Source organism: Tamandua tetradactyla, chromosome 3 (genome assembly GCF_023851605.1).
Source record: "Tamandua tetradactyla isolate mTamTet1 chromosome 3, mTamTet1.pri, whole genome shotgun sequence".
Lineage (NCBI taxonomy): Eukaryota > Metazoa > Chordata > Mammalia > Pilosa > Myrmecophagidae > Tamandua > Tamandua tetradactyla.
The window spans coordinates 59,053,254-59,066,315 of record NC_135329.1 but is presented as its reverse complement, the minus strand read 5'-3'; the positions used below and the strand labels follow the sequence as shown (position 1 = coordinate 59,066,315).

At 35.1% G+C, this 13,062-nt stretch overlaps 1 protein-coding gene across 1 annotated transcript in view; it reads right to left on the bottom strand.

Moving 5' to 3' along the window:
- The window catches only part of LOC143677336 (uncharacterized), a 58,685-nt gene that overhangs the window by 43,803 nt on the left and 1,820 nt on the right, over positions 1-13,062 (bottom strand). The window contains 3 exon segments of the mRNA XM_077153197.1: positions 2,418-2,510; positions 3,996-4,111; positions 4,968-5,111. Of these exon segments, the coding sequence (XP_077009312.1) occupies positions 2,418-2,510; positions 3,996-4,111; positions 4,968-5,001 (243 nt within the window). The 5' untranslated portion in view covers positions 5,002-5,111.

The following is a 13,062-nucleotide window of genomic DNA, read 5'->3' as shown; positions in this document are numbered from 1 at the left end:
TCAGAGAATGTTTTTCAACTTTTGAAGGGTTCAAAACTCTGATTGGAAGTGTTTTAGTGCTATTTGGTATATGTCTTATACTCCCCTGCCTTCTGCCTTGCTTAATAAAAAGTGTGAGTCAAACCAAAGAGGCATTAATAGACAGAAAAACTGCCTCCCACCTACTTCATCTCAGAAACCTGAACCCCACAAATTACCATGGATATTAGCCAGTCTCCACAAATGAAAATGGTGCTGTCTTAAAAAATATAATGTGATGAATAATATCACCAAAAGGGGGGAATGAGGTAGTTCATAAATTTAACATCAGTATTATTATTGTATAACTATGAATTTATGTGTATTACTTTGTGCATCTGTACATATCACCTTATGAATTTATGTATGAAATTTATGTATACGTCCTCCTAAAGTATACAGAAAGCAGGAAGTAAAACAAAATGTCTGTGATGTCCACTTGCTCTTGGTCACATCCGAAGACCCTGCCCCTGGTCACATCCGCAGACCCTACTCTTAGTCACATCAGTGGACCGGGGTCCTCTGTGCATGTCCCATCTCAGGCAAAAGAAATTCCATACCTTCCCAGTATTTACGGCCCATTCCCATAGTAACTCCCACCTTGCTTACTAGCCTATATAATCTGGAAACAAAGAACTTTGGACAGAGTTTTCCACTGCTACATCACAAACAAGAAATTCAATGATAACCATACCCAGACAAATAGTAATCACACTGTCTAATGCAATGAACAAAGAGACTGCCCTGAAAACCATAAGAGGAAAGCAACAAGGTATATATCAGGGAATCCCAATAAAATTAAGTCCCAATTTATACTGAGAAACCATGGAAACAGAAGGCAGTGGTATGAAATATTTAACACGCTGAAAGAAAACAAATTCCAACCAAATTTTACATCTGGTAAAACTTCCTTTCAAATCTGAGGGAGAGAGTAGGAAATTCCCAGATAAAAGATGAGGGAATTAATTACCACCAGATCTACCCTATCATCAATACTAAAAGGAGTTCTTCAGACTGAGAGGAAAAGGCAGTAAACGGTGGATAAAGTAGCATAAACCTACAACAACCTCTGATAAAGGTAACGTTGTGGACATTTAAAAACACCAAACCTTGCATTTTTTGTTATGTAACTCCAGTTTTTCTTGCAGGTATTAAGATACAAATGCACAAAGAAGCAATTAAAATTGATGGTTTTGGACTTACAATGTGCAAAGATATAATTTGTAAGAAATAAAACATGTAGGGGTACATAACTGTTTCTATGTGCTATACAGAACTACTACAATCAATGCAGGCTACAGTCTATAGTTAACAGTAACCCTGTAATAGTCTTCCATTAATTGTAATAAAAACAATACTTCAAAGTTAAAGGTCAATAAGGGAGGATATGGAATTCTTGGTGGTGGTGGTCTTGTTTCTTCTGTTTATTTTTTTTGATGTATATATTTATTTATTTTTGGCATGAGCAGGCTCCAGGAATTGAACCCAGGTCTCTGACATGGCAGGTGAGAATTCTGCCACTGAGCCACCACCTACACTGCCCTCTCCTGTTTATTTTTAATTATTTTCTTTTTAAATTTGCATTATTATTCCTCCTCTTTCTTTCTGGAGGAAATGGAAGTGTCCTTATATTTAGACAGAGATGGTGAATATATAATATGTGTTTATACTGGGAGCCATTGATTATTCACTTGGAATCAACTGTCTGGGGTGGGAATAAAACTGTTTTTAAAAAAATGAACAGAAAGATACAAGTGGTAAACATATGGAGAGATAGTGCTATTCACTATTGGTAGGGAAGAAGAGTGGCAGCCCCTCTGCAGGGCAGTGTGGTGGCGCCACAGGAGGCTAAACATAGGGCTGCCATATGATCCTGCAACCCCATTATTCGGTATATACGTGGAAGAACTGAAAGCAGGGACAGGAATAGACATTTGCCCCCAGTATTTATAGCGGTATTATGCATGCTTTGCAATGCATGGAGGTGGCCTAAGACTACACAGATGGATAAAGGGAAGGGCAAACTATGGTGTAAGCACACAATGGAATATTGAGCAGCTACAAGACGGAATGAAACTGTGAGGCACACAACTAGGTGAATGACCCTTGAGGGCATTATATTGAGTGAAATAAGCCAGAAACAAAAGGACAAATATTCTAAGGCCTCACTAATATCCACTTAGTATAATGAGCAAATGCTGGGAACTGAATTCGAAAGCATACATTATCAGGGGAAGGAATGCAAACAGATTGGGCAATTGATGTTTATGGACTACAGAATGTTCAATAAGGCTTATTGTAAAGGTTCAAGAACTGTAAGCTCATACAACAGTCACATCTATTCCTGAGTTTTAACTGTCATTTTAAAATTCTGTGATACTAAGCTCTTTGTGTATAACCTTGTAGTTCCTTGGAACTTTGGGTATCTGTGTGTCACGAGATTCAGAATTAAGTTCTGCAGCTCTGAAAGTCAGCATTGGTCCATAGAGTAACTGTTAAAGAATCAGAAAAAGAGATCATATTTCAATTACAGATATGAATGAAATGGACTTGGTTAGAACTGAGGTAAATAAGAATACAAAGTAATAGATGCTACTCACAGTAGTTTTAAAACTTCAATTTCTGTGTAAGACCAAAGGAAGAGATGTTTATTTGGTCCAAAATTTATATTTTCTATAAATTATATTTATCTATTTTATATCTAATTTAACCTAGTTGTATGGTCAGCTTATTTAAAACAATATAATTACATGGAACCTCGAAGAGGGAATGAAACCTTGTCATTCCGTACAAGGTAATATAATACTGTAATATTCTCCAGAGTATTTGGAGAGAAAATAAAAATGTAATTGTCTCTTGAGGGACTGGGAAAAATTGCAGAAATTTTAAATTGCTCGCTTGGGGAATTTCTGATATTCTTGCAAGCATTATGGACTCCCAACTTAGTAAAACAAGCCCTTGATCTTGAGGCCTGCCCTTATAAAATATTCCTGCAAGCAAGCTAAACCTACGTATAATTGTGCCTAAGAGCTACCCCCATTTTGTTGCTCAGATGTAGCCTATCAGCCAACTCACTACCCTCCCTAACTACAGGGATGAGACTGCCCCTGCCATCATATGACAGATAATGACTTCTTGACCAAAAGGAAATAAATGAAACAAAGCAAAGTTTCAGTGGCTCAGTAGAGAGTTCATATGGAATTGAGAGATCATTCTGGAAGTTATTCTGATGTACTATAGAGATATTCCTTTTTAGTTCCTGGTATATAAGAAAAGCTGGAAGGAAATTCCTGCAACTGTTGAATTGTAATCCTTTAGACTGCATTCCTGATGATGATTTTATAACTATATAGATTTTATCATGTGATTATGTAATTGTGAAAACCTTGGATTGACACTCCCTTTATCCAATCCATGGACAGATGTGTAATAAAGACAAAAATAAGTAAACAATGGGGAGGGGATAAAGAGTATGGGATATTTTGGGTTTTCTATTTTAATCCTTTTTTTTTGGAGTAATGAAAGTGTTCTAAAATTTATTGTGGTGATAAATGAAAGCTATATGATGACACTATTATGAGTCACTATGACACTATGATTATTTGCTGTTTGAACATATCTTAGTAAAATTGCATAAAAATGTAAATGAATTCACTCTCCAGTCAAAAGGTAGAGATTAGCAGGATAGATAAAAAACCATATCCCAACTATATGCCTTACACAACCAACACACCTTAAATTCAAAAACATAGGTAGGTTGAACCTCCCTGGCAACATGGGACAGAAATCCTAGGATGAGCTGGGACTTGGCATCAAGAGATTGAGAAAACCTTCTTGACCAAAAGGGGGAAGAGCGAAATGAGACAAAGTAAAGTGTCAGTGGTTGAGAGATTTCAGAGCTGAGAGATTATCCTGATGCATTATATAGATATCCCCTTTTTAGTTTATGGTGTATTAGAGTGGCTAGAGGGAAGTACCTGAAACTGTAGAGCTGGTTCCCAGTAGTAATGTTTCTTGAAGATGACTGTATAATGATATAGCTTTTGCAGTGTGACTAAGACTGTGAAAACCTTGTGTCTGATGCTCCTTTTATCTAAGGTATGGATAGATGAGTAAAAAATATGGGTAAGAAATAAATAATAGGGGCAATAAAGGCTAAAATAAATTGAGTAGATTGAAAAAAAAAAGGTAGATTGAAAGTAAAAGAACAGAAAAATAAATATATATACCATGCAAGTTATTACCAAAAGAGAGTTGAGATACCTGCACAAATATCAAATGAATCAGACATATGAAATATCAAATGAGCAGACAGAGCCCACTCTGAAACTGCCCATTGGCTGGTCCAGGCCTTGAGGCAGCAGTAGCCTCTCAAAACCCAGTCCCCTCTGGCCACCAAGTTTCCCTCCCCAAACCTGCCATGCTCAGGCATGGTGGTAAGAAAAGAATGGCAGCTTCCCAAAAGCAGAAGGCAGTTATGGGATGTGAGCACCAAGAAGGCAGCTTTGCAAGGACTCAAGCTAGGCCATCACTTCAAACCATGGGGACATGCAGATCAAGGACCTGAAGTGACCACTCTGTCCCAACTGGATGAGATGCCAGCACATCCCAACAATGGACAAAGCCATAAAGAGTCTAGAAGGTGAATGGAGCCTGGACAGGGTGGAATGGTTAGCGGGTCTCTGGGCAGTTAGTCTTCATTTTATAAGACTTTCTCTGATACTGGAAGAGAAATGGTGGAACAATATGCCTATCTGGCCAATAAGAAGTGCCCACCACCCTTTGGGAAGATGTGCTGGCCATTTACAGAAGGCCTGCACATATAATATAAAAGAGCAACTCTCAACTTTCCCACCCAAACTTTTAAAATAAAATTTCTGTAAATACAGGCTTTCTAGATGTAAAGTGGTTGTCTATGCATGGTAAAGTAGAGTTAGAAAATCACATACCTTGTGATGCCAATTTGGTTAGAAAAAATATCATAGAACTGTCTTCAGGAAATGACTCTGAAATAATTTAGACTGCCTCTGGAACTGACACCAGAAGTGATCCATATTCATGCTTGTTCTGTCAGTTAGACGACATGGAGGAGACTAAAAAGAGGAAGAGAAGATTCTATGCCAGACTGGTCGTATATCAAAGATATTTTCAGATTACAACAATTGTTTTGTGTGCGCATTTTATTCTTCATATACAGTACTATTCCTCATGCTAAGTACTTTTTAAATGCTAAGTACTTTTTAAAAATATCTCCTCTTTCTAGATGTTCTGAAGTGCCTGATATATGTTAAATGTAAAGGCAATAAAAGAACACATTTTGTTAATTATCTATTTGTTTCAAAATTCAAGTGAAATAGTGGGGTTTTTTGGAAAGGCCAAACTATCTCTGAGTAATACACATTTTGTGCATGGTTTGGGGCAGGAGAGAGAAGGAAGTGCAAAGGGCTCAATGCCAGTGTGTTTATAATGAGGCAAGATTAACCACTGTTCCTAAGTTGGTGCATTCGATTTTACTTTGCTATGTATATAGTGCAAATGATGGATGAATTCATATAGTCTTCTAGATGTTAATGAGGTTGCTAGAAAAACAAAGTTAGTGAACTTGTACATTTTATATATTTTGTACTAAAATCCCTAGTAAAGATTTTCTTCTGAAATTCTGAGCATTTTAGCCCTCAGAGTTGCTGGAGGAGTTATAAAGGGGAAGGTTCCTACACCACAATGTTCATATTTAGAAGACACATTCAGAATCGTTGTTTCATGCATGCAGTTTATTTAAGACTACTCTGTATATAGTGGGCAAACTAGGTCCTTATTTGAAATACCAACCCTGTCTAGATGTTTAGAACACATGTTAAAATAGAGTAGTAAAATAATACTTTGCAAGTATAGTTTTATTCAAATTCATAGAAAATAGTGTCTTTGGGAAATAGGATTAAACCAACTCTGTAAATAGCATACTACTTCCATATACTTGTTCAGTGGGCTGTAGTAGGGGGAAGTGAAGTAATTGGAATAGGTAATATGCTAATTTGTTCAGACAAAACTTTTTCTGTACGTTTTGGCATTTTATTTGGCTCTCTACAGTGTATAAAATGGACAAATGAGTGCTAAGTTTGCAACATCTAGTCTATTAAAACTAGCATATTTTGTATACTTCGTGTTCGAATTCTTTGGAAAGCTTGCCTTCTGTAAATGTTTGGGTACTGTGCTGGTTTGAAAGGATGTATGTTCTCTAGGAAAGCCATGTTTTAATCTAAATTCCATCATAAAGACAGAATAATCCCTATTCAATACTGTATGTTTGAAACTATAATCAGATCATTTCCCTGGAGATGTGATTTAATCAAGAGTGGTTGTTAAACTGGATTAGGTGATGACATGTCTCCACCCATTTGGGTGGGTCTTGATAAGTTTCTGGAGTCCTATAAAAGAGGAAACATTTTGGAGAATAAGAGATACAGAGAGAGCAGAGCAGAACACAGCCACGAGAAGCAGAGTCCACCAGCCAGTGACCTTTGGAGATGAAGAAGGAAAATGCCTTCTGGGGAGCTTTGAAATCAGAAGCCAGGAGAAGCTAGTAGATGATGCTGTGTTCTCCATGTGCCCTTCCAGATGAGAGAGGAACCCTGACCATGTTCACCATGTGCCTTTCCAGATGAGAGAGAAACTCTGACTGTGTTCGCCATGTGCCCGTCCACTTGAGAGAGAAACCCAGAACTTCATCGGCCTTCTTGAACCAAGATATCTTTCCCTGGATACCTTTGATTGGATGTTTCTATAGACTTGTGTTTGCCATGTGCGCTTTCACTTGAGAGAGAAACCTGGAACTTCATTGGCCTTCTTGAACCAAGCTATCTTTCCCTGGATGCCTTTGATTGGACATTTCTATAGACTTGTTTTAACTAGGACATTTTCTCAACCTTAGAACTGTTAACTAGCAACTTATTAAATTCCCCTTTTTGAAAGTCATTCTGTTTCTGTTATATTGCATTCCAGCAGTTAGCAAACTAGAACAGGTACGAATTTGTTTAACTATCTCTAAGCATTATGCTTGTTTGTACTTCTTCACTAAACTGGTAGTAGAGAAAAGGAAGTGAGGAAGGAACTGTTCCAGGCCATGATGGTCATGTTTATGAGATTACAATCATTATGTGTATGTAGTTTTATTGAACAATACTATGTATCCATGAAAAAGTTCTTATCTGAAATACCTAGTCATTCTAAATATTTGCAAGTGCTTGATGTGCTTAAAAATAAAGTAGGACAACACTGTAAACAGCTTTTAAAAATTGATGGGAAATGGAAAGATCAAAGGTAATGGTGGAGTTATACAGAGAAGACAGGATTAACAAATGAATATGAGTGTTGAATAATTAAACTGATATCACTTTTAGTCTCCAGTATTTTACAACAGATAAAAGTAAAAACCTAAAATTGTGAAATTGTAATCCATGTCAAATTCTGAAATATGTTCTACAATTAATTGTGGTGCTATGCTTTGAAATTTATAGCTTTTTTGCATATATGTTATTTTTCACAAAAAAAGAAGGAAAAAAAGTCAATTGTGATGATAAAAAAATATTTAAGCCCTCTAGCCTCTTACATTCTGGAGCACCTAGAAGGAAAAATGTTACAGGATCGTAAGTTAGCCCATGACAAACTCTGGGATCTGTCCTGTAACAACTTGCTGAAGAGTGCTTTGAAAACTATTGCTCTATTTCTTTGCTTAGTATATATGTTATACTATACAATAAAAAAAAAGTTTAAAAAAATAAACTGGGGAAAAAGAAACTGATGGAAAATACTCTTTGGGAATGGAACTGTTAAACCACCCCTGAACACTATACTCCTTGTATTTTTTCACTGGTTTGAGGGGGGTAACGGGGAAGAAATTGCAAATGGCGTTTTGCTAGTGTGTACTAGAAAATTTCTGATCATCCATTGCTCCGTATGTGCATTCATTTAACTTTGCTATACTGTAATGTGTATATACTGGACAACTGACTCCTAATTTATAATATCTAGTCCCTAGATATTAAAGAGGCTGTCAATGTATGACAAAAGCAGAGTGAGTAAATTAACACATTCTGTATACTTTGTGTTAAAATTCATAGAAAGACTATCTTCTGAAAATGACTTTAAGAAATGAAATTGTAAAACCTTATCTAATTGACACATGTTCCTGTAACTCATCCACTGGGGTTGTGGTGGGCAGGAGGGACTGGGAGAATGAATGGCTCTAGACCAGAATGCATCTATTGAGAAGACACTTTCAGATATAATCATTTTTACAAGTGTGTAGTTCATTCAATACTACTGTGTATATGGTGGACAAATTTAAGTCATTATTTAAAACATCTAGTCTTTCTAGATGTCTAGAAGTGCGCAAACTATGTTGAAAGTAGAAGTAGTAAAACAACACATTTTACAGATATTGTTTTGTAAAATTCATATGTAATATCTTTTGGGAAGTAAATGATCAAACCACCTCCAGAGCAACACACATTCTGTTTGTGCTGATTCCGGGAGAAGAGAGAAGGAAATTCCAAGGGCTTTATGCCAGTAAGTCTATAGCTGGGTAAGGTAAACCATGACTATATATGTACTGTGGTTTTTTTGTTTTTTTTTTTTACTTTACTGTGGATATGATGGACAAATGGATTTTAATTTTCTTTTTCTAGTCTTTCTATATGTTAAAGAAGGTTCCTGTGTCTGACAGAAGTAGAGTTAGTAAACTAATAATACATTTGTACATTGTGTTAAAATTTATATTTAAGATTTCGTTCTAAAAATGATAAAATGTTACTTGTAGAAGCAAAATTGTTAAAATGCCTTACAAGCATTACAGATGCAACAACTGGGATGATAGAGGTAAGAAGAGAAGAATTCTAGGCAGAATGTTCCTATTTAGAAGACACTTTCAGATTATATTCTTTATTGTATGTGAATGGTTTATTCAATGCTACTGTATCAGGGCCAAATTTAAGTCCTTATTTGAAATATCTAGTCTTTCTAGATGCATGGAAGTAAACAATATATATTAAAAGTAAAGAGTATAAAATAACACCTTTTTTAATATTAATACAGAGGAATAGCTGTAATCGGGAATGGTCTTGCTAAACTGGATGTCTTGGAGCAGTATTCTGATGAGGGGGTGGGGCAGGAAAGGAAGTACAGAGGGAAGGGTTCCATATTAATAGATTTTAAAACAACAGAGAACATCTGAAAGCTTTCCTCCTAAAATCAGTAATAAGACAAGGATGCTTGCTTTCATTTCCTATTAAAAACTGTATTGGATATTCTTGCCAGAGCACATTTGAATATAAAAAGAAATAAAAGACATGTAAATTGGAAAGAAGTAAAATTATTTCTATTGTAGATGACATGACGTTATATAGAGAATCCTATAAACTACAAACACACATTCACACTTGTATTCATGGGTGTACACACACACACACACACACCCTATGAAAACTTACAAATAAAAACAGCAAAGTTGCAGGGTTCAAGAGTAAAATGCATAAATCAGCCATATTTACACATACAAATTATGAGGAATCAAAAAAGACAATTAAGAAAAAAAAATTAATTTATAGTGGCATGAAAAGGAATAAAATTCCTAAGAATGAATTTAAACAAGGCAAGCAAGAGTTGTATGCTGATTATCTATAAAATATTACTGAAAGAAATTAAAAAGGACTACATAAATGGAAAGACATGCCATTTCGTGGACTGGGAGATTTAATATAGTTCAGGTGGCAATACTCTCCCAAAATGATGTAGCGATGCACTACAATACTATAAAAATCCCAAAGCCCTTTTTTTTTTTAAAAAAAAAAGAAATGTAAAATTTGACTTTTAAAGTTATATGGGATTATGAGACCCTGATTAGTTAAAATAATATTGTTAAAGAAAAAAACAAAGTTGGCAGACACCCAATTCTCTATTTCAAAGCTTATTACAAATATACACTAATCAAAATAGTGTGATACTCGCATAAAGATAAACACATAGGGCGGGCCGCGGTGGCTCAGCGGGCAAGGTGCTTGCCTGCTATGCCGGGGGACCTCGGTTCGATTCCCGGCCCCAACCCATGTAACAAAAACGGAGAAACAGAATACAATAAAAACAAGAAAATGTTTGAAAATGTTTCCCTTTCTTCCTTCCTTCCTTCCTTCTCTCTGTCTTTCCTTTAAAAAAAAAAAAAAAAAAAAAAAAAAAAAAAAAAAAGATAAACACATAGACTGATGGAACAGAACCGACAGTCTAGAAATAAACCCATGCATCTATGGTCAATTAATTTTTGAACATGGGACCAAGATCTTACATCCTGGAAAAAAAAACAGTGTCTTCAGCAAATGGTGGTGTGACAACTGGATATTCACATGAAGTTTGATTCCTACTATACAGCATTTACAAAAAATTAATCATTTAGAGAGCTCGATGTAAGACGAACACTAGAACACTTCTAAAAGGAAACAGCAGTGGTAAATATTCATGATTTCAGATTTGGCAATTAATAATCAGATATGACTTTAAAAGCACTAAAATGAAAAAATAGGTATACTAAAGTTCATAAAAATTTGTTCTTCAAAGGATCCCTGCAAGAAAATGAAAAGGCAACCTATTGAATGGGAGAAAATACCTGTAAACATATATTGGAGAAGGGCCTAATAGTCAGACTATATATATATACAAAATCTCTTACCATGTAAATAATATAATGAAAAATGGGAAAAGGATTTGAATATACCATTCTTCAAGGAATATATACAAATGGCCAACAAGCACATGAAAAAACACTAAACATCTTTAGTCATTAGGGATATGCAAATCAAAACCACAATGAGATGCCCACTTTACACCCATTAGGATGGCTATAAATTTTTGAAAATCTAAAATAACTGTTTGGTGAGCATGTGGAGAAATTGGAACCCCTGTACACTACAGGTGAGAATGTACAATGGTGCCACCACTGTGGAAAATATTGGGGTACTTTCCTTAATAAATTGTATGCAGAATTAGCTGATGAGTCAGCAATTCTACTTGATATACACTCAAACTGAAAAAAAAAGATATCCAAATAACATTATAGAAATGTTCTTAGCAGCATTATTCACAATATCTAACAGGTGGAGACAAACTAAGTATCTGTCCACTAATGAATGGATTATCAAAATATTATATCCATACATTGGATTACTCTTCAACCATATAGAAGAGTGAAGTAATGGTACAAGCTAAAACATGGACAAATCCCAAAAAACATGTTAAGTGAAAGAAGTCAGATTCAAAAAGGACACCATTTTTTAAAGATTCCATTACATGAAATATCCAGAATAGGTAAATCAATAGAGAGAGAAAAGTTAATGGGTGGAAGGACTGAAGCAAGTATGGGATGGAGAATGGCTCCTTTTCTGGGTATGAGCTTTCCTTTGGAGGTGATGAAAATGCTGTGAAAGTAAGATAAAGCTGTCGAACAACCCTGGGTACTAAATATTGCAGATTATACTGTTCAAAATGGTTAAATTTATGTTATGTGAATTTCACTTCAATAAAAAGATGTGCAGATAAGCCCAAGCATAATAACTGCATGATATTTTATTCAAAGATGTCTAATTTCCTCTGGAATGTAATATATATTTAAATTTTTATATATAAACATAATCATCAATAGTTCTAAATTTTAATCAACACATTTTCTCACTTCTTTTTCAAGCAAAAATGGCACTATATTAAGAGAAAAATAAATATGGCAAAATAAAAATACTTCAGTTCTTCTCAAATGTAATTCAATTGGGAATGATACGGTAATGAAATTATGTCCTGCACTATGTTATGTAATATATATTTTACATAATGTCCCCTTATCAAACAGAAGTGTATAAAATTGGCTTCCAATTTTGCTTATGATAATATTTTTAACCTGTTCTAGAGAGTTCTACCACTCCCAGCCTCTATTCTTCATCTGAGTACCCTGTTACATTTTTGTAACATCATTAGGCATGTGGCAAACATTCATATTTATTCATTCTCCATATATTTTTATTTCCAGATTTATCTCAGGAAATTCCAGCCATTTCCTTGTACAAAGATAGTATGTTAGGTTATCTGCTGAATCTCCAAGACCTGGAATATTTCCTGGAACACATAATACAGTAAAAAATATTTATGAATAAAGGGCTGAACGAATTTTCATTTACAAAACTACCCTTTACAATTGCATTCCACATCCAACATCATGGAGGATTATAATTTTGTACTAGTCTGGTATTTCCACTCAAGATGAACAAGTGAGTGTCCCACAGAATGAAGCACTGACTATGTTTATTTTGTGTAATCAGGGTGTGTCCCCTGAAATATAGCCTTTATTAGGTCTATTCAATGTTTCAAAGGCAATACAAAACAGGGGTAATGTTCACCTTGAGAAGCAGAAGCTGGACAGGGCAGAATTTGGGGGGAAGAGCAAAGCGAAGCTTTCCTTCGGACCAGTGTCAGAACCTTGTTGACTTCAGTCTTCCAATTTCTGAGTTCTGGTAAGTTCTTCAAAGGACAGATGTAAGCAAGCCTCATTTACTTACACTTTTATAAGTCATGACTATATTCAGACTTTTATTAATATCAAACCAACATCTTACATTTTATTGTGCCAACTTTGGCCTCACCATACTCATTTCCTATTTTGACTGTGTCCTTTTTCCATTTTGTCTTCAATTTATTTCATCACTTTTAATTGCCTCCTTCAAGATTTTAGGTTTTTACTGTTCAATACTACAAACATAGAATACTTTTAAGCCATTTGTGGACATCACATTTAAATTAAATAAATTTAATTAAAATTTTAAAATCAGTTCTTCAGTAGAACTAGCCAAACTTCAGATGTCCACTAACCACATATGGCTAGTGGGTTCTGTAATGGACTGTGCAGATAAAGAACTTTATCTTCATTGTAGAAAGTACTACGAGGCATGTTAAACTGGATCTTAGATCTTTTTTCTAATTTTTCTATTTATAAATGATTTATATTTTGCTTTGTTC